General features: G+C 46.0%; 5 protein-coding genes across 5 annotated transcripts; all 5 read right to left on the bottom strand.

Moving 5' to 3' along the window:
* Positions 1-24: 24 nt before the first annotated feature.
* On the bottom strand, positions 25-8,028 carry LOC126273442 (uncharacterized). Its single transcript, XM_049976996.1, has 4 exons — positions 6,052-8,028; positions 3,604-5,754; positions 1,156-3,306; positions 25-858 (listed from the first exon to the last, which is right to left on the bottom strand). Exons 1-4 carry the CDS (start codon positions 8,026-8,028, stop codon positions 25-27), a joined length of 7,113 nt encoding a protein of 2,370 aa, XP_049832953.1.
* Positions 8,029-8,133: 105 nt separating this feature from the next.
* On the bottom strand, positions 8,134-8,895 carry LOC126273441 (uncharacterized). The gene has a single exon (XM_049976995.1). The coding sequence runs from the start codon at positions 8,893-8,895 to the stop codon at positions 8,134-8,136; it is 762 nt and encodes a 253-aa protein (XP_049832952.1).
* A 1,299-nt stretch (positions 8,896-10,194) lies between these two features.
* Positions 10,195-11,037, bottom strand: LOC126273440 (uncharacterized). The gene has a single exon (XM_049976994.1). The coding sequence runs from the start codon at positions 11,035-11,037 to the stop codon at positions 10,195-10,197; it is 843 nt and encodes a 280-aa protein (XP_049832951.1).
* A 1,469-nt stretch (positions 11,038-12,506) lies between these two features.
* LOC126273439 (uncharacterized) lies at positions 12,507-13,382 on the bottom strand. Its single transcript, XM_049976992.1, has one exon. It carries the CDS (start codon positions 13,380-13,382, stop codon positions 12,507-12,509), a length of 876 nt encoding a protein of 291 aa, XP_049832949.1.
* A 1,605-nt stretch (positions 13,383-14,987) lies between these two features.
* LOC126273438 (uncharacterized) lies at positions 14,988-16,646 on the bottom strand. Its single transcript, XM_049976991.1, has one exon. The coding sequence runs from the start codon at positions 16,644-16,646 to the stop codon at positions 14,988-14,990; it is 1,659 nt and encodes a 552-aa protein (XP_049832948.1).
* Positions 16,647-24,139: the final 7,493 nt, after the last annotated feature.

Here is a 24,139-nt window from a genome sequence, read left to right as displayed (position 1 = left end):
GAAGTCGAAGCTCTGAGTCACTTGTCAAGTTACACTGCAGCTCAGTGAGCCGAAGTCGAAGCTCTGAGTCACTTGACAAGTTACACTGCAGCTCAGTGAGCCGAAGTCGTAGCTGTGAGTCACTTGACAAGTTACACTGCAGCTCAGTGAGCCGCAGCGGAAGCTCTGAGTCACTTGATAAGTTACACTGCAGCTCAGTGAGCCGAAGTCGAATCTCTGAGTCACTTGACAAGTTACACTGCAGCTCAGTGAGACGAAGTCGAAGCTCTGAGTCATTTGACAAGTTACACTGCAGCTCAGTGAGACGAAGTCGAAGCTCTGAGTCACTTGACAAGTTACACTGCAGCTCAGTGAGCCGAAGTCGAAGCTCTGAGTCACTTGACAAGTTACACTGCAGGTCAGTGAGCCGAAGTCGAAGCTGTGAGTCACTTGACAAGTTACACTGCAGTTAAGTGAGCCGCAGTGGAAGCTCTGAGTCGCTTGATGAGTTACACTGCAGCTCAGTGAGCCGAAGTCGAAGCTCTGAATCACTTGACAAGTTATACTGCAGCTCAGTGAGCAAAAGTCGAAGCTCTGAGTCACTTGACAAGTTACACTGCAGCTCAGTGAGCAGAAGTCGAAGCTCTGAGTCACTTGACAAGTTACACTGCAGCTCAGTGAGACGAAGTCGAAGCTCTGAGTCATTTGACAAGTTACACTGCATCTCAGTGAGCCGAATTCGAGGCTCTGACTCACTTGACAAGTTTCACTGCAGCTCAGTGAGCCGAAGTCGAAGCTCTGAGTCACTTGACAAGTTACACTGCATCTCAGTGAGCCGAATTCGAGGGTCTGAGTCACTTGACAAGTTTCACTGCAGCTCTGTTAGACGAAGTCGAAGCTCTGAGTCATTTGACTAGTTACACTGTAGCTCAGTGAGCCGAAGTCGAAGCTCTGAGTCATTTGACAAGTTACACTGCAGCTCAGTGAGACGAAGTCGAAACTCTGTGTCATTTGACAAGTTACACTGCAGCTCAGTGAGCCGAAGTCGAAGCTCTGAGTCACTTGACAAGTTACACTGCAGCTCAGTGAGGCACAGTCGAAGCTCTGAGTCACTTGACAAGTTACACTGCAGCTCAGTGAGCAGAAGTCGAAGCTCTGAGTCACTTGTCAAGTTACACTGCAGCTCAGTGAGCCGAAGTCGAAGCTATGAGTCACTTGACAAGTTACACTGCAGCTCAGTGAGCCGAAGTCGAAGCTGTGAGTCACTTGACAAGTTACACTGCAGTTAAGTGAGCTGCAGTGGAAGCTCTGAGTCACCTGATAAGTTACACTGCAGCTCAATGAGCCGAAGTCGAATCTCTGAGTCACTTGACAAGTTACACTGCAGCTCAGTGAGACGAAGTCGAAGCTCTGAGTCATTTGACAAGTTACACTGCAGCTCAGTGAGACGAAGTCGAAGCTCTGAGTCACTTGACAAGTTACACTGCAGCTCAGTGAGCCGAAGTCGAAGCTCTGAGTCACTTGACAAGTTACACTGCAGCTCAGTGAGATGAAGTCGAAGCTCTGTGTCATTTGACAAGTTACACTGCAGCTCAGTGAGCAGAAGGCGAAGCTCTGAGTCACTTGACAAGTTACACTGCAGTTCAGTGAGCCGAAGTTGAAGCTCTGCGTCACTTGACAAGTTACACTGCAGCTCAGTGAGCCGAATTCGAAGCTCTGAGTCACTTGACAAGTTACACTGCAGCTCAGTGAGCCAAAGTCGAAGCTCTGAGTCACTTGACAAGTTACACTGCAGCTCAGTGAGATGAAGTCGAAGCTCTGTGTCATTTGACAAGTTACACTGCAGCTCAGTGAGCAGAAGGCGAAGCTCTGAGTCACTTGACAAGTTACACTGCAGCTCCGTGAGCTGAGGACGAAGCTCTGAGTCATTTGACAAGTTACACTGCAGCTCAGTGAGACGACGTCGAAGCTGTGAGTCACTTGACAAGTTACACTGCAGCTCAGTGAGACGAAGTCGAAGCTCTGAGTCACTTGACAAGTTACACTGCAGCTCAGTGAGCCGAAGTCGAAGCTCTGAGTCACTTGACAATTTACACTGCAGCTCAGTGAGCCGACGTCGAAGCTCTGTGTCATTTGACAAGTTACACTGCAACTCAGTGAGCCGAAGTCGAAGCTCTGAGTCACTTGACAAGTTACACTGCAGCTCAGTGAGCAGAAGTCGAAGCTCTGAGTCACTTGACAAGTTACACTGCAGCTCAGTGAGCCGAAGTCGAAACTCTGAGTCATTTGACTAGTTACACTGTTGCTCAGTGAGCCGTATTCGAAGCTCTGAGTCTTTTGACAAGTTACACTGCAGCTCAGTGAGAAGAAGTCGAAGCACTGAGTCATGTGACAAGTTACACTGCAGCTCAGGGAGCCGAAGTCGAAGCTCTGAGTCATTTCACAAGTCACACTGCAGCTCAGTGAGCCGAAGTCGAAGCTCTGAGTCACTTGACAAGAAACACTGCAGCTCAGTGAGACGAAGTCGAAGCTCTGAGTCATTTGACAAGTTTCACTGCAGCTCAGTGAGACGAAGTCGAAGCTCTGAGTCACTTGACAAGTTACAATGCAGCTCAGTGAGCCGAAGTCGAAGCTCTGAATCACTTGACAAGTTACACTGCAGCTCAGTGAGCCGAAGTCGAAACTCTGAGTCATTTGACTAGTTACACTGTAGCTCAGTGAGCCGTATTCGAAGCTCTGAGTCTTTTGACAAGTTACACTGCAGCTCAGAGAGACGAAGTCGAAGCTCTGAGTCATTTGACAAGTTACACTGCAGCTCAGTGAGCCGAAGTCGAAGCTCTGAGTCACTTGACAAGTTACACTACAGTTCAGTGAGACGAAGTCGAAGCTCAGAGTCACTTGACAAGTTACACTGCAGCTCAGTGAGCCGAAGTCGAAGCTCTGAGTCACTTGACAAGTTACACTGCAGCTCAGTGAAACGAAGTCAAAGCTCTGAGTCACTTGACAAGTTACACTGCAGCTCAGTGAGCCGAAGTCGAAGCTCTGAGTCACATGACAAGTTACACTGCAGCTCAGTGAGACGAAGTCGAAGCTCTGAGTCACTTGAAAAGTTACACTGCAGCTCAGTGAGCCGAAGTCATTGCTCTGAGTCATTTGACAAGTTACACTGCATCTCAGTGAGCCGAATTCGAGGCTCTGAGTCACTTGACAAGTTTCACTGCAGCTCAGTGAGCCGAAGTCGAAGCTCTGAGTCACTTGACAAGTTACACTGCATCTCAGTGAGCCGAATTCGAGGCTCTGAGTCACTTGACAAGTTTCACTGCAGCTCTGTTAGACGAAGTCGAAGCTCTGAGTCATTTGACTAGTTACACTGTAGCTCAGTGAGCCGAAGTCGAAGCTCTGAGTCATTTGACAAGTTACACTGCAGCTCAGTGAGACGAAGTCGAAACTCTGTGTCATTTGACAAGTTACACTGCAGCTCAGTGAGCCGAAGTCGAAGCTCTGAGTCACTTGACAAGTTACACTGCAGCTCAGTGAGGCACAGTCGAAGCTCTGAGTCACTTGACAAGTTACACTGCAGCTCAGTGAGCAGAAGTCGAAGCTCTGAGTCACTTGTCAAGTTACACTGCAGCTCAGTGAGCCGAAGTCGAAGCTCTGAGTCACTTGACAAGTTACACTGCAGCTCAGTGAGCCGAAGTCGAAGCTGTGAGTCACTTGACAAGTTACACTGCAGTTAAGTGAGCTGCAGTGGAAGCTCTGAGTCACCTGATAAGTTACACTGCAGCTCAATGAGCCGAAGTCGAATCTCTGAGTCACTTGACAAGTTACACTGCAGCTCAGTGAGACGAAGTCGAAGCTCTGAGTCATTTGACAAGTTACACTGCAGCTCAGTGAGACGAAGTCGAAGCTCTGAGTCACTTGACAAGTTACACTGCAGCTCAGTGAGCCGAAGTCGAAGCTCTGAGTCACTTGACAAGTTACACTGCAGCTCAGTGAGATGAAGTCGAAGCTCTGTGTCATTTGACAAGTTACACTGCAGCTCAGTGAGCAGAAGGCGAAGCTCTGAGTCACTTGACAAGTTACACTGCAGTTCAGTGAGCCGAAGTTGAAGCTCTGCGTCACTTGACAAGTTACACTGCAGCTCAGTGAGCCGAATTCGAAGCTCTGAGTCACTTGACAAGTTACACTGCAGCTCAGTGAGCCAAAGTCGAAGCTCTGAGTCACTTGACAAGTTACACTGCAGCTCAGTGAGATGAAGTCGAAGCTCTGTGTCATTTGACACGTTACACTGCAGCTCAGTGAGCAGAAGGCGAAGCTCTGAGTCACTTGACAAGTTACACTGCAGCTCCGTGAGCTGAGGACGAAGCTCTGAGTCATTTGACAAGTTACACTGCAGCTCAGTGAGACGACGTCGAAGCTGTGAGTCACTTGACAAGTTACACTGCAGCTCAGTGAGACGAAGTCGAAGCTCTGAGTCACTTGACAAGTTACACTGCAGCTCAGTGAGCCGAAGTCGAAGCTCTGAGTCACTTGACAATTTACACTGCAGCTCAGTGAGCCGACGTCGAAGCTCTGTGTCATTTGACAAGTTACACTGCAACTCAGTGAGCCGAAGTCGAAGCTCTGAGTCACTTGACAAGTTACACTGCAGCTCAGTGAGCAGAAGTCGAAGCTCTGAGTCACTTGACAAGTTACACTGCAGCTCAGTGAGCCGAAGTCGAAACTCTGAGTCATTTGACTAGTTACACTGTTGCTCAGTGAGCCGTATTCGAAGCTCTGAGTCTTTTGACAAGTTACACTGCAGCTCAGTGAGAAGAAGTCGAAGCACTGAGTCATGTGACAAGTTACACTGCAGCTCAGGGAGCCGAAGTCGAAGCTCTGAGTCATTTCACAAGTCACACTGCAGCTCAGTGAGCCGAAGTCGAAGCTCTGAGTCACTTGACAAGAAACACTGCAGCTCAGTGAGACGAAGTCGAAGCTCTGAGTCATTTGACAAGTTTCACTGCAGCTCAGTGAGACGAAGTCGAAGCTCTGAGTCACTTGACAAGTTACAATGCAGCTCAGTGAGCCGAAGTCGAAGCTCTGAATCACTTGACAAGTTACACTGCAGCTCAGTGAGCCGAAGTCGAAACTCTGAGTCATTTGACTAGTTACACTGTAGCTCAGTGAGCCGTATTCGAAGCTCTGAGTCTTTTGACAAGTTACACTGCAGCTCAGAGAGACGAAGTCGAAGCTCTGAGTCATTTGACAAGTTACACTGCAGCTCAGTGAGCCGAAGTCGAAGCTCTGAGTCACTTGACAAGTTACACTACAGTTCAGTGAGACGAAGTCGAAGCTCAGAGTCACTTGACAAGTTACACTGCAGCTCAGTGAGCCGAAGTCGAAGCTCTGAGTCACTTGACAAGTTACACTGCAGCTCAGTGAAACGAAGTCAAAGCTCTGAGTCACTTGACAAGTTACACTGCAGCTCAGTGAGCCGAAGTCGAAGCTCTGAGTCACATGACAAGTTACACTGCAGCTCAGTGAGACGAAGTCGAAGCTCTGAGTCACTTGAAAAGTTACACTGCAGCTCAGTGAGCCGAAGTCATTGCTCTGAGTCATTTGACAAGTTACACTGCATCTCAGTGAGCCGAATTCGAGGCTCTGAGTCACTTGACAAGTTTCACTGCAGCTCAGTGAGCCGAAGTCGAAGCTCTGAGTCACTTGACAAGTTACACTGCATCTCAGTGAGCCGAATTCGAGGCTCTGAGTCACTTGACAAGTTTCACTGCAGCTCTGTTAGACGAAGTCGAAGCTCTGAGTCATTTGACTAGTTACACTGTAGCTCAGTGAGCCGAAGTCGAAGCTCTGAGTCATTTGACAAGTTACACTGCAGCTCAGTGAGACGAAGTCGAAACTCTGTGTCATTTGACAAGTTACACTGCAGCTCAGTGAGCCGAAGTCGAAGCTCTGAGTCACTTGACAAGTTACACTGCAGCTCAGTGAGGCACAGTCGAAGCTCTGAGTCACTTGACAAGTTACACTGCAGCTCAGTGAGCAGAAGTCGAAGCTCTGAGTCACTTGTCAAGTTACACTGCAGCTCAGTGAGCCGAAGTCATTGCTCTGAGTCATTTGACAAGTTACACTGCAGCTCAGTGAGCCGAAGTCGAAGCTGTGAGTCACTTGACAAGTTACACTGCAGTTAAGTGAGCTGCAGTGGAAGCTCTGAGTCACCTGATAAGTTACACTGCAGCTCAAAGACCCGAAGTCGAATCTCTGAGTCACTTGACAAGTTACACTGCAGCTCAGTGAGACGAAGTCGAAGCTCTGAGTCATTTGACAAGTTACACTGCAGCTCAGTGAGACGAAGTCGAAGCTCTGAGTCACTTGACAAGTTACACTGCAGCTCAGTGAGCCGAAGTCGAAGCTCTGAGTCACTTGACAAGTTACACTGCAGCTCAGTGAGATGAAGTCGAAGCTCTGTGTCATTTGACAAGTTACACTGCAGCTCAGTGAGCAGAAGGCGAAGCTCTGAGTCACTTGACAAGTTACACTGCAGTTCAGTGAGCCGAAGTTGAAGCTCTGCGTCACTTGACAAGTTACACTGCAGCTCAGTGAGCCGAATTCGAAGCTCTGAGTCACTTGACAAATTACACTGCAGCTCAGTGAGCCAAAGTCGAAGCTCTGAGTCACTTGACAAGTTACACTGCAGCTCAGTGAGATGAAGTCGAAGCTCTGTGTCATTTGACAAGTTACACTGCAGCTCAGTGAGCAGAAGGCGAAGCTCTGAGTCACTTGACAAGTTACACTGCAGCTCCGTGAGCTGAGGACGAAGCTCTGAGTCATTTGACAAGTTACACTGCAGCTCAGTGAGACGACGTCGAAGCTGTGAGTCACTTGACAAGTTACACTGCAGCTCAGTGAGACGAAGTCGAAGCTCTGAGTCACTTGACAAGTTACACTGCAGCTCAGTGAGCCGAAGTCGAAGCTCTGAGTCACTTGACAATTTACACTGCAGCTCAGTGAGCCGACGTCGAAGCTCTGTGTCATTTGACAAGTTACACTGCAACTCAGTGAGCCGAAGTCGAAGCTCTGAGTCACTTGACAAGTTACACTGCAGCTCAGTGAGCAGAAGTCGAAGCTCTGAGTCACTTGACAAGTTACACTGCAGCTCAGTGAGCCGAAGTCGAAACTCTGAGTCATTTGACTAGTTACACTGTTGCTCAGTGAGCCGTATTCGAAGCTCTGAGTCTTTTGACAAGTTACACTGCAGCTCAGTGAGAAGAAGTCGAAGCACTGAGTCATGTGACAAGTTACACTGCAGCTCAGGGAGCCGAAGTCGAAGCTCTGAGTCATTTCACAAGTCACACTGCAGCTCAGTGAGCCGAAGTCGAAGCTCTGAGTCACTTGACAAGAAACACTGCAGCTCAGTGAGACGAAGTCGAAGCTCTGAGTCATTTGACAACTTTCACTGCAGCTCAGTGAGACGAAGTCGAAGCTCTGAGTCACTTGACAAGTTACAATGCAGCTCAGTGAGCCGAAGTCGAAGCTCTGAGTCACTTGACAAGTTACACTGCAGCTCAGTGAGCCGAAGTCGAAACTCTGAGTCATTTGACTAGTTACACTGTAGCTCAGTGAGCCGTATTCGAAGCTCTGAGTCTTTTGACAAGTTACACTGCAGCTCAGAGAGACGAAGTCGAAGCTCTGAGTCATTTGACAAGTTACACTGCAGCTCAGTGAGCCGAAGTCGAAGCTCTGAGTCACTTGACAAGTTACACTACAGTTCAGTGAGACGAAGTCGAAGCTCAGAGTCACTTGACAAGTTACACTGCAGCTCAGTGAGCCGAAGTCGAAGCTCTGAGTCACTTGACAAGTTACACTGCAGCTCAGTGAAACGAATTCAAAGCTCTGAGTCACTTGACAAGTTACACTGCAGCTCAGTGAGCCGAAGTCGAAGCTCTGAGTCACATGACAAGTTACACTGCAGCTCAGTGAGACGAAGTCGAAGCTCTGAGTCACTTGAAAAGTTACACTGCAGCTCAGTGAGCCGAAGTCATTGCTCTGAGTCATTTGACAAGTTACACTGCAGCTTAGTGAGGCACAGTCGAAGCTCTGAGTCACTTGACAAGTTACACTGCAGCTCAGTGAGCAGAAGTCGAAGCTCTGAGTCACTTGTCAAGTTACACTGCAGCTCAGTGAGCCGAAGTCGAAGCTCTGAGTCACTTGACAAGTTACACTGCAGCTCAGTGAGCCGAAGTCGAAGCTGTGAGTCACTTGACAAGTTACACTGCAGTTAAGTGAGCCGCAACGGAAGCTCTGAGTCACTTGATAAGTTACACTGCAGCTCAGTGAGCCGAAGTCGAATCTCTGAGTCACTTGACAAGTTACACTGCAGCTCAGTGAGACGAAGTCGAAGCTCTGAGTCATTTGACAAGTTACACTGCAGCTCAGTGAGACGAAGTCGAAGCTCTGAGTCACTTGACAAGTTACACTGCAGCTCAGTGAGCCGAAGTCGAATCTCTGAGTCACTTGACAAGTTACACTGCAGGTCAGTGAGCCGAAGTCGAAGCTGTGAGTCACTTGACAAGTTACACTGCAGTTAAGTGAGCCGCAGTGGAAGCTCTGAGTCGCTTGATGAGTTACACTGCAGCTCAGTGAGCCGAAGTCGAAGCTCTGAATCACTTGACAAGTTATACTGCAGCTCAGTGAGCAAAAGTCGAAGCTCTGAGTCACTTGACAAGTTACACTGCAGCTCAGTGAGCAGAAGTCGAAGCTCTGAGTCACTTGACAAGTTACACTGCAGCTCAGTGAGACGAAGTCGAAGCTCTGAGTCATTTGACAAGTTACACTGCATCTCAGTGAGCCGAATTCGAGGCTCTGAGTCACTTGACAAGTTTCACTGCAGCTCAGTGAGCCGAAGTCGAAGCTCTGAGTCATTTGACAAGTTACACTGCATCTCAGTGAGCCGAATTCGAGGCTCTGAGTCACTTGACAAGTTTCACTGCAGCTCTGTTAGACGAAGTCGAAGCTCTGAGTTATTTGACTAGTTACATTGTAGCTCAGTGAGCCGAAGTCGAAGCTCTGAGTCATTTGACAAGTTACACTGCAGCTCAGTGAGACGAAGTCGAAACTCTGTGTCATTTGACAAGTTACACTGCAGCTCAGTGAGCCGAAGTCGAAGCTCTGAGTCACTTGACAAGTTACACTGCAGCTCAGTGAGGCACAGTCGAAGCTCTGAGTCACTTGACAAGTTACACTGCAGCTCAGTGAGCAGAAGTCGAAGCTCTGAGTCACTTGTCAAGTTACACTGCAGCTCAGTGAGCCGAAGTCGAAGCTCTGAGTCACTTGACAAGTTACACTGCAGCTCAGTGAGCCGAAGTCGAAGCTGTGAGTCACTTGACAAGTTACACTGCAGTTAAGTGAGCTGCAGTGGAAGCTCTGAGTCACTTGATAAGTTACACTGCAGCTCAATGAGCCGAAGTCGAATCTCTGAGTCACTTGACAAGTTACACTGCAGCTCAGTGAGACGAAGTCGAAGCTCTGAGTCATTTGACAAGTTACACTGCAGCTCAGTGAGACGAAGTCGAAGCTCTGAGTCACTTGACAAGTTACACTGCAGCTCAGTGAGCCGAAGTCGAAGCTCTGAGTCACTTGACAAGTTACACTACAGCTCAGTGAGCCGAAGTCGAAGCTGTGAGTCACTTGACAAGTTACACTGCAGTTAAGTGAGCCGCAGTGGAAGCTCTGAGTCGCTTGATGAGTTACACTGCAGCTCAGTGAGCCGAAGTCGAAGCTCTGAATCACTTGACAAGTTATACTGCAGCTCAGTGAGCAAAAGTCGAAGCTCTGAGTCACTTGACAAGTTACACTGCAGCTCAGTGAGCAGAAGTCGAAGCTCTGAGTCACTTGACAAGTTACACTGCAGCTCAGTGAGACGAAGTCGAAGCTCTGAGTCATTTGACAAGTTACACTGCATCTCAGTGAGCCGAATTCGAGGCTCTGAGTCACTTGACAAGTTTCACTGCAGCTCAGTGAGCCGAAGTCGAAGCTCTGTGTCACTTGACAAGTTACACTGCATCTCAGTGAGCCGAATTCGAGGCTCTGAGTCACTTGACAAGTTTCACTGCAGCTCAGTGAGCCGAAGTCGAAGCTCTGAGTCACTTGACAAGTTACACTGCAGCTCAGTGAGCCGAAGTCGAAGCTCTGAGTCATTTGACAAGTTACACTGCAGCTGTGTTAGACGAAGTCGAAGCTCTGAGTCATTTGACTAGTTACACTGTAGCTCAGTGAGCCGAAGTCGAAGCTCTGAGTCATTTGACAAGTTACACTGCAGCTCAGTGAGACGAAGTCGAAACTCTGTGTCATTTGACAAGTTACACTGCAGCTCAATGAGCCGAAGTCGAATCTCTGAGTCTTTTGACAAGTTACACTGCAGCTCCGTGAGCTGAGGTCGAAGCTCTGAGTCATTTGACAAGTTACACTGCAGCTCAGTGAGCCGAAGTCGAAGCTCTGAGTCACTTGACAAGTTACACTGCAGCTCAGTGAGCCGAAGTCGAAGCTCTGAGTCATTTGACTAGTTACACTGTAGCTCAGTGAGCCGAATACGAAGCTCTGAGTCTTTTGACAAGTTACACTACAGCTCAGTGAGACGAAGTCGAAGCTCTGAGTCACTTGACAAGTTACACTGCAGCTCAGTGAGCCGAAGTCGAAGCTCTGAGTCACTTGACAACTTACACTGCAGCTCAGTGAAACGAAGTCGAAGCTCAGAGTCACTTGACAAGTTACACTGCAGCTCAGTGAGCCGAAGTCGAAGCTCTGAGTCACTTGACAAGTTAAACTGCAGCTCAGTGAGACGAAGTCGAAGCTCTGAGTCACTTGACAAGTTACACTGCAGCTCAGTGAGCAGAAGTCAAAGCTCTGAGTCACTTGACAAGTTACCCTGCAGCTCAGTGAGCCAAAGTCGAAGCTCTGAGTCACTTGACAAGTTACACTGCAGCTCAGTGAGCAGAAGTCGAAGCTCTGAGTCATTTGACAAGTTACACTGCACCTCAGTGAGCCAAAGTCGAAGCTCTGAGTCATTTGACAAGTTACACTGCAGCTCAGTGAGCCGAAGTCAAACCTCTGAGTCACTTGACAAGTTACACTGCAGCTCAGTGAGCAGAAGTCGAAGCTCTGAGTCACTTGACAAGTTACACTGCAGCTCAGTGAGCCGAAGTCGAAGCTTTGAGTCACTTGACAAGTTACACTGCAGCTCAGTTAGCCGAATTCGAAGCTCTGAGTCACTTGACAAGTTACACCGCAGTTCAGTGAGCCGCAGTCGAAGCTCTGAGTCAGTTGACAAGTAACACTGCAGCTCAGTGAGCCGAAGTCGAAGCTCTGAGTCACTTGACAAGTTACACTACAGCTCAGTGAGCCGAAGTCAAAGCTCTGAGTCACTTGACAAGTTACACTGCAGCTCAGTGAGAAGAAGACGAAGCTCTGAGTCACTTGACAAGTTACACTGCAGTTCAGTGAGCCGAAGTTGAAGCTCTGAGTCACTTGACAAGTTATACTGCAGCTCAGTGAGTCGAATTCGAAGCTCTGAGTCATTTGACAAGTTAGACTGCAGCTCAGTGAGCCGAAGTCAAAGCTCTGAGTCACTTGCCAAGTTACACTGCAGCTCAGTAAGATGAAGTCGAAGCTCTGTGTCATTTGACAAGTTACACTACAGCTCAGTGAGCCGAAGGCGAAGCTCTGAGTCACTTGACAAGTTACACTGCAGCTCAGTGAGACGAAGTCGAAGCTCTGAGTCACTTGACAAGTTACACTGCAGCTCAGTGAGACGACGTCGAAGCTCTGAGTCGCTTGTCAAGTTACACTGCAGCTCAGTGAGACGAAGTCGAAGCTCTGAGTCACTTGACAAGTTACTCTGCAGCTCAGTGAGCCGAAGTCGAAGCTCTGAGTCACTTGACAATTTACACTGCAGCTCAGTGAGCCGAAGTCGAAGCTCTGTGTCATTTGACAAGTTACGCTGCAACTCAGTGAGCCAAAGTCGAAGCTCTGAGTCACTTGACAAGTTACACTGCAGCTCAGTGAGCCGAAGTCGAAGCTCTGAGTCTTTTGACAAGTTACACTGCTTCTCAGTGAGCCGTTTCGAAGCTCTTAGTCATTTGACAAGTTACACTGCAGCTCAGTGTGACGAAGTTGAAGCTCTGAGTCACTTTACAAGTTACACTGCAGCTCAGTGAGACGAAGTCGAAACTCTGTGTCATTTGACAAGTTACACTGCAGCTCAATGAGCCGAAGTCGAATCTCTGAGTCATTTGACAAGTTACACTGCAGCTCCGTGAGCTGAGGTCGAAGCTCTGAGTCCTTTGACAAGTTACACTGCAGCTCAGTGAGCCGAAGTCGAAGCTCTGAGTCATTTCACAAGTCACACTGCAGCTCAGTGAGCCTAAGTCGAAGCTCTGAGTCACTTGACAAGAAACACTGCAGCTCAGTGAGACGAAGTCGAAGCTCTGAGTTATTTGACAAGTTTCACTGCAGCTCAGTGAGCCGAAGTCGAAGCTCTAAGTCACTTGACAAGTTACACTGCAGCTCAGTGAGCCGAAGTCGAAGCTCTGAGTCACTTGACAAGTTACACTGCAGCTCAGTGAGCCGAAGTCGAGGCTCTGAGTCATTTGACTAGTTACACTGTAGCTCAGTGAGCCGTATTCGAAGCTCTGAGTCTTTTGACAAGTTACACTGCAGCTCAGTGAGACGAAGTCGAAGCTCTGAGTCATTTGACAAGTTACACTGCAGCTCTGTGAGCCGAAGTCGAAGCTCTGAGTCAATTGACAAGTTACACTACAGCTCAGTGAGACGAAGTCGAAGCTCTGAGTCACTTGACAAGTTACACTGCAGCTCAGTGAGCCGAAGTCGAAGTTCTGAGTCACTTGACAAGTTAAACTGCAGCTCAGTGAAACGAAGTCAAAGCTCTGAGTCACTTGACAAGTTACACTGCAGCTCAGTGAGCCGAAGTCGAAGCTCTGAGTCATTTGACAAGTTACACTGCAGCTCAGTGAGACGATGTCGAAGCTCTGAGTCACTTGAAAAGTTACACTGCAGCTCAGTGAGCCGAAGTCATTGTTCTGAGTCATTTGACAAGTTACACTGCAGGTCAGTGAGGCGCAGTCGAAGCTCTGAGTCACTTGACAAGTTACACTGCAGCTCAGTGAGCAGAAGTCGACGCTCTGAGTCACTTGACAAGTTACACTGCAGCTCAGTGAGCAGAAGTCGAAGCTCTGAGTCACTTGACAAGTTACACTGCAGTTAAGTGAGCCGCAGTGGAAGCTCTGAGTCACTTGATAAGTTACACTGCAGCTCATTGAGCCGAAGTCGAATCTCTGAGTCACTTGACAAGTTACACTGCAGCTCAGTGAGAGGAAGTCGGAGCTCTGAGTCATTTGACAAGTTACACTGCAGCTCAGTGAGACGAAGTCGAAGCTCTGAGTCACTTGACAAGTTACACTATAGCTCAGTGAGCCGAAGTCGAAGCTCTGAGTCACTTGACAAGTTACACTGCAGCTCAGTGAGCCGAAGTCGAAGCTCTGAGTCACTTGACAAGTTACACTTCAGTTAAGTGAGCCGCAGTGGAAGCTCTGAGTCACTTGATGAGTTACACTGCAGCTCAGTGAGCCGAAGTCGAAGCTCTGAATCACTTGACAAGTTATACTGCAGCTCAGTGAGCAAAAGTCGAAGCTCTGAGTCCCTTGACAAGTTACACTGCAGCTCAGTGCGCAGAAGTCGAAGCTCTGAATCACTTGACAAGTTACACTGCAGCTCAGTGAGACGAAGTCGAAGCTCTGAGTCATTTGACAAGTTACACTGCATCTCAGTGAGCCGAATTCGAGGCTCTGAGTCACTTGACAAGTTTCACTGCAGCTCAGTGAGCCGAAGTCGAAGCTCTGAATCCCTTGACAAGTTACACTGCAGCTCAGTGAGCCGAAGTCGAAGGTCTGAGTCACTTGACAAGTTACACTGCAGCTCAGTGAGACGAAGTCGAAGCTCTGAGTCATTTGACAAGTTACACTGCATCTCAGTGAGCCGAATTCGAGGCTCTGAGTCACTTGACAAGTTTCACTGCAGCTCAGTGAGCCGAAGTCGAAGCTCTGAGTCACTTGACAAGTTACACTGCAGCTCAGTGAGCCGAAGTCGAAGCTCTGAGTCATTTGACAAGTTACACTGCAGCTCTGTTAGACGAAGTCGAAGCTCTGAGTCATTTGACTAGTTACACTGTAGCTCAGTGAGCCGAATTCAAAGCTCTGTGTCTTTTGACAAGTTACACTGCAGCTCAGTGAGACGAAGTCGAAGCTCTGAGTCAATTGACAAGTTACACTGCAGCTCAGTGAGCCGAAATCGAAGCTCTGAGTCACTTGACAAGTTACACTGCAGCTCAGTGAGACGAAGTCGAAGCTCTGAGTCACTTGACAAGTTACACTGCAGCTCAGTGAGCCGAAGTCGAAGCTCTGAGTCATTTGACAAGTTACACTGCAGCTCAGTGAAACGAAGTCAAAGCTCTGAGTCACTTGACAAGTTACACTGCAGCTCAGTGAGCCGAAGTCGAAGCTCTGAGTCATTTGACAAGTTACACTGCAGCTCAGTGAGACGAAGTCGAAACTCTGTGTCATTTGATAAGTCACACTGCAGCTCAATGAGCCGAAGTCGAATCTCTGAGTCATTTGAGAAGTTACACTGCAGCTCCGTGAGCTGAGGTAAAAGCTCTGAGTCATTTGACAAGTTACACTGCAGCTCAGTGAGCCGAAGTCGAAGCTCTGAGTCATTTCACAAGTCACACTGCAGCTCAGTGAGCCGAAGTCGAAGCTCTGAGTCACTTGACAAGAAACACTGCAGCTCAGTGTGACGAAGTCGAAGCTCTGAGTCATTTGACAAGTTTCACTGCAGCTCAGTGAGCCGAAGTCGAAGCTCTGAGTCACTTGACAAGTTACATTGCAGCTCAGTGAGCAGAAGTCGAAGCTCTGAGTCACTTGACAAGTTACACTGCAGCTCAGTCAGCCGAAGTCGAAGTTCTGAGTCATTTGACTAGTTACACTGTAGCTCAGTGAGCCGAATTCGAAGCTCTGAGTCTTTTGACAAGTTACACTGCAGCTCAGTGAGACGAAGTCGAAGCTCTGAGTCATTTGACAAGTTACACTGCAGCTCAGTGAGCCGAAGTCGAAGCTCTGAGTCACTTGACAAGTTACACTACAGCTCAGTGAGACGAAGTCGAAGCTCTGAGTCACTTGACAAGTTTCACTGCAGCTCAGTGAGCCGAAGTCGAAGCTCTGAGTCACTTGACAAGTTACACTGCAGCTCAGTGAGCTGAAGTCGAAGCTCTGAGTCACTTGACAAGTTACACTGCAGCTCAGTGAGATGTAGTCGAAGCTCTGAGTCACTTGACAAGTTACACTGCAGCTCAGTGAGCCGAAGTCGAAGCTCTGAGTCATTTGACAAGTTACACTGCAGCTCAGTGAGACGAAGTCGAAACTCTGTGTCATTTGATAAGTCACACTGCAGCTCAATGAGCCGAAGTCGAATCTCTGAGTCATTTGAGAAGTTACACTGCAGCTCCGTGAGCTGAGGTAAAAGCTCTGAGTCATTTGACAAGTTACACTGCAGCTCAGTGAGCCGAAGTCGAAGCTCTGAGTCATTTCACAAGTCACACTGCAGCTCAGTGAGCCGAAGTCGAAGCTCTGAGTCACTTGACAAGAAACACTGCAGCTCAGTGTGACGAAGTCGAAGCTCTGAGTCATTTGACTAGTTACACTGTAGCTCAGTGAGCCGAATTTGAAGCTCTGAGTCTTTTGACAAGTTACACTGCAGCTCAGTGAGACGAAGTCGAAGCTCTGAGTCAATTGACAAGTTACACTGCAGCTCAGTGAGCCGAAGTCGAAGCTCTGAGTCACTTGACAAGTTACACTGCAGCTCAGTGAGATGTAGTCGAAGCTCTGAGTCACTTGACAAGTTACACTGCAGCTCAGTGAGCCAAAGTCGAAGCTCTGAGTCACTTGACAAGTTACACTGCAGCTCAGTGAAACGAAGTCAAAGCTCTGAGTCACTTGACAAGTTACACTGCAGCTCAGTGAGACGAAGTCGAAGCTCTGAGTCATTTGACAAGTTACACTGCAGCTCAGTGAGCAGAAGTCGATGCTCTGAGTCACTTGACAAGTTACACTGCAGCTCAGTGAGCCGAAGTCGAAGCTCTGAGTCATTTGACAAGTTACACTGCATCTCAGTGAGCCGAATTCGAGGCTCTGAGTCACTTGACAACTTTCACTGCAGCTTAGTGAGCCGAAGTCGAAGCTCTGAGTCACTTGACAAGTTACACTGCAGCTCAGTGAGCCGAAGTCGAAGCTCTGAGTCTTTTGACAAGTTACACTGCAGCTCACTGAGCCGAAGTCGAAGCTCTGAGTTACTTGACAAGTTACACTGCAGCTCAGTGAGCCGAAGTCGAAGCTCTGAGTCACTTGACAAGTTACACTGCAGCTCAGTGAGACGAAGTCGAAGCTCTGAGGCATTTGACAAGTTACACTGCAGCTCAGTGAGCCGAAGTCGAAGCTCTGAGTCACTTGACAAGTTACACTGCAGCTCAGTGAGCCGAAGTCGAAGCTCTGTGTCACTTGACAAGTTACACTGCAGCTCAGTGAGACGAAGTCGAAGCTCTGAGTCATTTGACAAGTTACACTGCAGCTCACTGAGCCGAAGTCGAAGCTCTGAGTCACTTGACAAGTTACACTGCAGCTCAGTGAGCCGAAGTCGATGCTCTGAGTCACTTGCGTGGAAGGACGCAACGCGAATCGCTTTGGCTCTGCAGACGGTATAATATTACTGGTATTTTTAAAAAAATAATGAAATATTAAATTTATTGCTTTTGCTGGTGTCAAGCTTCTAAAATGGTAAAATGTTGCATAGAAAATGTTTCCCTCTGGTTAATGAAATTGTACATTCCCCAAAACAGCATCAGATTCCCATCAGACCGACGAGAACGTTGACCGACGGCATTGTTCAGAGGCTAGTGACCGATCTAAAAATTACGCAGTTTGTGCAATTACATCGCCCCGATACTGATAGAAAAGACTGGTAAAAGGGATCTCATGGACGCTCAAATAAAAGTTTGATAAAGTAATAGCCGATTGAACACTAATAGTGTTCGGCTGTAACCACCAAACAATTCGTCGGCAACTCTCCTTCGTTGCAGACTGAAAAAGTTTGAAAATGCAGCATAATAATGTGATAAGTGGAATTAATGAAAAAGTTAAGTAGATTGTTAATTTAAACACGGTTGTTGTAATTAATTTAGGCAACTACGTAATTACAAGTTGTATAAATGAGAGCGACTCTTACGTTTTGTCAAACAGCCATGGAAAACAAACGAAACAGAGAGAGCGAGAGAGTTCACAGCTCTTGCTTTCATGTAATCCAAAAACAAATTGCGCCCACTGCCTTCAGTTTGCTTTACAGTTCCGATACATAAACATTTCTCTCGAACTTTCTGTACCGGAACAGCAAAAAAATACATTTCTTACATTATATCGTGACCTTTTCTCCTTACTTTACAGAATTATTTCGACACAGAAAATTAATTCTTAATGTGTTTTAGCCTTAATTAAAAGATTGGGGCATATTCTATTAACTATTCAAAAAAAGCAACATTTGAACGGATGCACGGCTCTCCGTGTGAAAGGGCCCCAACACTTTTCTGTTAGGTAAGTAAATGATTCCACGCAAGTAATTAACTACAACATCGTAATAGAACAAAGATTTGTACCGATACGAAATTCGTTTCAGTAATAATTTCAACACATTAAGATACTTTACTGTTACTTATGTAGATTCCACGCCTTATAATATTAAAATTGCGGACAAGCTCTACCTGGTGCTTGGGAACCTGCAAGTGGCGTACTTTACATAAATAATGTTCACTCGTGTGTTTTTGGTATGTTAAGCCGGGTTTGTTACAATGCATTGCTCGTGGTCTAATGTTTACACAATTCTTTGCTTTCCTCTTTTTATATTTCATAGATTGAGTACCATTATCTAGGTTATCGTCATGTTACCATGTACCAATGATAGATACGGATTGACAACGAGCAAAGCAGAAGCAAAATCCAAACAACACAGACCGCAATCACGAAATCACACTACTCGCCATCAAAATTGCTACACCACGAAGATGACGTGCTACAGACGCGAAATTTAACGGACGGGAAGTAGATGCTGTGATATGGAAATGAATAGCTTTTCAGCGCATTCACACAAGGTTCAAATGGCTCTGTGCACTATAGGACTCAACTGCTGAGGTCATTAGTCCCCTAGAACGTAGAACTAGTTAAACCTAACTAACCTAAGGACATCACACACATCCATGCCCGAGGCAGGATTGGAACCTGCGACCGTAGCGGTCTCGCGGTTCCAGACTGCAGCGCCAGAACCGCACAGCCACTTTGGCCGGCATTCCCAGAAGGCTGGCGCCGGTGGCGACACCTATAAATTGCTGACCTGAGGAAAGTTTCCAACCAATTTCTCATACACAAACAGCAGTTGACCGGCGTTGCCTGGTGAAGCGTTGTTCTGATGCCTCGTGTAAGGATGAGAATTGCGTACTATCACCTTTACGATTTTGATAAAGGTCGGATTGTAGCCTATCGCGATTGCGGTTTATTGTATCGCGACATTGCTGCTCGCGTTGGTCGAGATCCAATGACTATTAGCAGAATATGCAATCGGTGGGTTCAGGAGGGTAATACGGAACGCCGTGCTGGATCCCAACGGCCTCGTATCATTAGCATTCGAGTGACAGGCATCTTATCCGCAAGGCTGTAACGGTTCCTGCAGCCACGTCTCGATCCCTGACTCAACAGGTTTTGACGTTTGCAAGACAGCAACCATCTATACGAACAGTTCGCCGTCGTTGGAGCAGCATGGACTATCACCTCGGACACCATGGTTGAGGTTACACTTGACGCTGCATCACATACAGGAGCGGTGTACTCAACAACGAACCTGGGTGTACGAATGGAAAAACGTTATTTTTTCGGATGAATTCAGGTTCTGTTTACAGCATCACGATGGTCGCATCCGTGTTTGGCGACATCACGGTGAACGCACTTCGGAAGCGTGTATTCGTCATCGCCATACTGGCGTATCACCCTGCGTGATTGTATGAGGTGCCATTGGTTACACGTCTTGGTCACCTCTTGTTCGCACTGACGGCACTTTGAACAGTGGACGTTACTTTTCCGATGTGTTACGACCCGTGGCTCTACCCTTCATTCGATTCCTGCGAAACCCTACATTTCAACACGATAATGCAGGATCGCATGTTGCAGGGCCTGTACGGGCATTTCTGGATACAGAAATTGTTCGAGTGCTGCCCTGACTAGCACATTTCCCAGATCTCGCACCAATTGAAAACGTCTGGTCAATGGTGGCCGAGCAACTGACTCGTCACAATATGCCAGTATCGTGCTGAAGCTGCATGGGCAGCTGTACCTGTACACTCCATCCAAGCTCTGTTTGACTCAATGCCCAGGCGTATCAAGGCCGTTATTACGGCCAGAGGTGGTTGTTCTGGGTACTGATTTCTCAGGATCTATGCACCCAAATTGCGTGAAAATGTAATCACATGTCAGTTATAGTATAATATATTTGTCCAATGAATACCTGTTTATCATCTGTATTTCTTCTTCGTGTAGCAATGGTAATGGCCAGTAGTGTAACACATGCCTCCGAAATCGCATGTGGCAAAAATCTAAACTCTTGCTCCGCATAAACTTACATAACTCATCGTCTGACAACATTTAACATATAATGTATCATGCTGATGAAATTGTGTCAGTACACTGTTGTATAGCAAATATTTAATTCAAAATATAATTCAAATCAACTCACATGAAATAGGTAAGTAGGAAATCAGCGTGGGCATAAATATTCACACAAAAATAATATATCAGTCCAATAACACCTTGTACTAGCTTTTGCCTGACTTTTGTACTGGAAACACTATCTTTCATGCTGATTACATACTAATGTTTGCAGTTTGAGTATAGTCATTACATGGCCTGTACATGTTTCCTTCAATAAATGATCAGCTCAGTTTAGTGTCACACTAAATAGCTCAAGTGTGACCAGAGAACGCACTCTGTTTAAATACAGTTCACTATCAGGTTTAACTTGGTAGTAGTCAATGTGTAAGTGTATCATATTTATTCCATATAAATTAATCTTTAAAAAAATACTTTCCACAAGATTACTACTTACACTGAATATTACTGTCTCTTGCTCTCTATACACTTAGTTGCAGGTAACAGTTCACCTGCATCTGTTTGTACTAGGCAAAAAATTATGAATATATAACTTTAGTTTTCATTTGGCTTTTTCTTTTATCACTTTCCCTTATCCTATGATTTAAATGATCTATATAGAAATACCTCCCATAATAAACTTGTCAAACTTCTAGACTTCATATAACTGATGCTGAAAAGAACTTTTTTTTTACTGACAAAATACTCAATCCTCATTTCCAAATTTCACAGTTTTAGTGCCATAGTGATACTTTCTCATAACACAGAGTCACTTTTGACAACATAAACATACTTTCATGAAAACATACACAAAAACGTCTTAACTGCTACTTATATTCAGCAAATGCATAAAACTAAAAGATCATTATTACTTCTAATGTCAAAGAAACGTTCTTCCTTGTGGAATAGACTTTAATAGAATGTAAGGGAAGGCTCTATAACACGCCACTGCATCATCTTCTGAAGCCTCCCTTTTGGACCACGGGACGGAATAGGTTGCTTGGCAGTAAGTTTCATGTGGTATGACTTCATTCCGACAAATATAATTCTTAATCACTCCAGGCAGTAATGAAAATACCACGACCTATTATTAGAGTAACATACATAATTCCATTTTCTGTTCATCCGATAAGGTTTTTGCTTCATCGGATTTGTGTCGTATGAGCGAATAATCTATTTCGTTTAGCCCAATCTTCTTTATTTCGGATGCAAGCTTCGTGCACTGTGAATGGTCTTGCCCCCGGAGAACTTTATTCTTGATAATTTTAAATTGTATTCCTTGGCACAGTCTGCTTTGTTTAGCTTTTGTCTTTATCGGATTCCAAACAAACACTTCACCTCCTGACCTTATATGGCATTTCACACGCGGGAGGTCGATCATTAGGTCCCGTTCCCGCATAAATTCCATGCCTACGAGACAGGATACGGTTAAATTTTTCACGAAGAGTAATGTGCATTGATCCGCTCGATTCTCGAATTCTATACCTATCCGTGCCTGCAACGTAACAGTCTGGCCTCTGGCACCAATATCACCAGATACCACGCAGTTTTGAACTGGCAAAGTCGGAATCTTTACAAATTGCGCTATTTTCTTAAAGAAACTAGCTCCTATTACGTTTACGCTTGCACCTCCCACAACTGCTTAAACAGCGGCTTGTGTGTACTCTGAGGGACCTTCAATATTATTGTCTGCCTTATTAAATAACTCTGGACGGATGTCAGTCTCGTCGTTATAGCGGAGCATTTTATCTGTCATTCAAACTATTGCCCCCATTCCGTCCCGCGACTGGCATGAGGGAGGGAGCTGGATACAGTCGCGTTTAGTTTAACACCCCGGATGTCGTCGTCGCTGGCACTTCAGCCACCTTGACTACCGGACATCCTGGTTGTAGTCATTCCTATTTCGGTTTACAAACGTACCTTGCTCTTGATTACTTTGCGACCACTGATTATTGTGATGTTGATTCCTATTGTTGTTTTGTCCGTTCTCGTTTCGGTTATTTTGATAAGCGGGATGCTACCGATCAGGGGCGCCCACGGGGGGGGGGGGGGGGGGGGGGGGGGGGAGGGGGGCAGTAGCCCCTTGTGAGATTTCATTCAGTTTACGAATATAAAAAATACCTGTCACTTTAGGGCTCAGTTATGGATGGTTTAAAATACCTGCAAAATTATCACTAAAATAACCGGAAAATATCGATAAAATGACGTAAAAATGGTATAAAACATATGTAAACAGAATTACAGGGTGAACTAGAGCAATGAAAAACTTTAAAGGAGAATCGAACTAAAAGTAAAAAATGATGTTAAATTTAAAAATTGTGTGTTTTTCTTTAACAAATCTCGTTCGTTGAAGATGTGCAAAATTGTTACATATCCGTCTTGCAGCTATTGCCTACACCCACACGTGGTAGAAATTAGCAACAGCAAGTGAGGCAACAACGGGAATAATCAGATGAACCAGCAGTTTATTGTTAACTTTTACAAATGCATTCTTGAGCAACATTAAGCGTTTTGCCTGAAGGCACGCCCATTGTTTGTTCTTTACATATTAAAAGGATCAGTTGTATCATAAAGGGACGTTAAGCACAAACGAAAAAAGAAAGATATCTTCCTTGAAAAATAATCTACGATACAGTATCTATATGACGAAAAATACAAAAGATAAATATCTATAGCCGGAATATTCGAGATTTTAGTAACTGTAAACAATGCATCTCTGATAAGGAAAGACCGTTTACATGTTAACAAACTCTGAGCATTACTAATAAGCTATAATAAAATAAAGCGAATCTGCTGATCGACAAACTACTGCATGTGTACGTGGTCCCATTAAGAATGGTACTCATGGTGAGAGTTCCATCTCGAAAATGTTGACTTATAGGGTACTAAAATGTCACCCTCTCTATTCCCACCTCACTAGGTGCAAACCTCTTCATAAACCTCAACTGGCAACACAATACAGCTGCACAACAAAACACACTCGGCAAAATTTTATTCTTTCAAATTTCAAATTATGGTTAACAATTGTCAGACGCTAATTTAAATTAGCGTATTCTATTATGTTCCTTTTTGTTTGCTGAAGAAGTGCTCGAGGGTACTGTGTGACCACTAATATCGCTACTTGTCTGTAGAAGTAGGCAATATTCGTCATCGGAACTACTGTCAACGAACGTGATCTAGCAGGGTGTGGCGTGAGTTACCTTCATTCCCGGAACGCTCTAGATGAGTCTTACTATGTTCTAATAGGAACATATCGCATAGATATTTCCACATCCATCGCAAGAAACCGCTCCAAACGATCGCGCGAAACTCAAAGTCGCTCGCTTGCGGTCTAATGGCCACCGCGCTGTTTTATTGTTGAACCAAAACCCCTCACTCCCTCCCCCACTGTGATAGGATTTCAGCTTCTGTTCTTTAGTCATCGCTCAGCTCGGTTGGGCATCGCATCGCGTTAAGGGGTTGTATAAATTCATTGTGAGTTGTAAGTGGACAGTGGTGCATGACTGTGGTTTGCATAGACGTTTGTGCGTTGTGAATGTAAAAGCGCAGTGTATACAGTGGCAAAATGACCGATATACGTAAGTGTTTTGTACCTCATAAGCGAATGAAAACTACAAATGAAAGTGGATGTGTTGAAGAAGATACTGTCTATGATGAGGTATCACAGGAAAAGGGTGAGTCATACGCAACCATCACTATTAAAAATTCCAGTAGTTGTGCTGATGGAGAAAATAAAGACGATGCCAGTACCTCTGCTGGCTTCAAGTGCGTTGATGAAAAGGGAAGTAGCATCCTGGTCAGTATTCCCGATGTCGGAAATGACATTGAAAAAAAAAAAAAAAAGGATATTGACAATTGCCTAAAGTATAAGATTTTATTGAATCCAAGGCAACCTGAAAAAAGTTATAATTTTAAGAATGACATAGACAGCACAAAAAGAGCATTTCGACAAGACTGGCTGTCATTATATCCTTGGCTGGTCTATTCTAAAGCAGTTAAAGGTGCCCTCTGAGAGTTTTGTGTGCTTTTCCGCCCACGCATAACGCATGGTAGTCATCATGGCGCATTCATAAGTCACCCATTCACAAATTTCAAAAAGTTCCATGAATGTGCAAAAAGCATATGAATTCCGAGTGGCAAAAAAATGGAATAGAAAAGTCAAATAATTTCATTAGTGTTGTGTCAAACAAAACTAAAAGTGTGGAAGAACTCGCCAACGAGAATCTTGCGAAATTAGTACAAACTAATCGTGCAAAGGAGATGGGACCTGGACAAACTGAAAGAACCAGAGGTTGTACAGAGTTTCAGGTAGAGCATAAGGGAACAGTTGACAGGAATGGGGTAAAGAAATACAGTAGAAG

The sequence above is a fragment of the Schistocerca gregaria genome, chromosome 5 (assembly GCF_023897955.1).
Source record: "Schistocerca gregaria isolate iqSchGreg1 chromosome 5, iqSchGreg1.2, whole genome shotgun sequence".
In the NCBI taxonomy this organism is placed as follows: domain Eukaryota; kingdom Metazoa; phylum Arthropoda; class Insecta; order Orthoptera; family Acrididae; genus Schistocerca; species Schistocerca gregaria.
This window is presented reverse-complemented; position numbering and strand designations above follow the sequence as displayed.

Excerpts from the sequence above, each read along its gene's own strand:
- LOC126273442 (XM_049976996.1), bottom strand. The coding sequence starts at position 8,028 with ATGACTCAGAGCAATGACTTCGGCTCACTGAGCTGCAGTGTAACTTTT. Across the intron at positions 5,755-6,051 it reads TCGGCTCACTGAGCTGCAGT|AGCTGCAGTGAAACTTGTCA; the intron begins GTAACTTGACAA and ends TTCGTCTAACAG. Across the intron at positions 859-1,155 it reads TCGGCTCACTGAGCTGCAGT|AGCTGCAGTGAAACTTGTCA; the intron begins GTAACTTGACAA and ends TTCGTCTAACAG.
- LOC126273441 (XM_049976995.1), bottom strand. The coding sequence starts at position 8,895 with ATGACTCAGAGCTTCGACTTCGGCTCACTGAGCTGCAGTGAAACTTGT.
- LOC126273440 (XM_049976994.1), bottom strand. The coding sequence starts at position 11,037 with ATGACTCAGAGCTTCGACTTTGGCTCACTGAGGTGCAGTGTAACTTGT.
- LOC126273439 (XM_049976992.1), bottom strand. The coding sequence starts at position 13,382 with ATGACTCAGAGCTCCGACTTCCTCTCACTGAGCTGCAGTGTAACTTGT.
- LOC126273438 (XM_049976991.1), bottom strand. The coding sequence starts at position 16,646 with ATGACTCAGAGCTTCGACTTCGTCTCACTGAGCTGCAGTGTAACTTGT.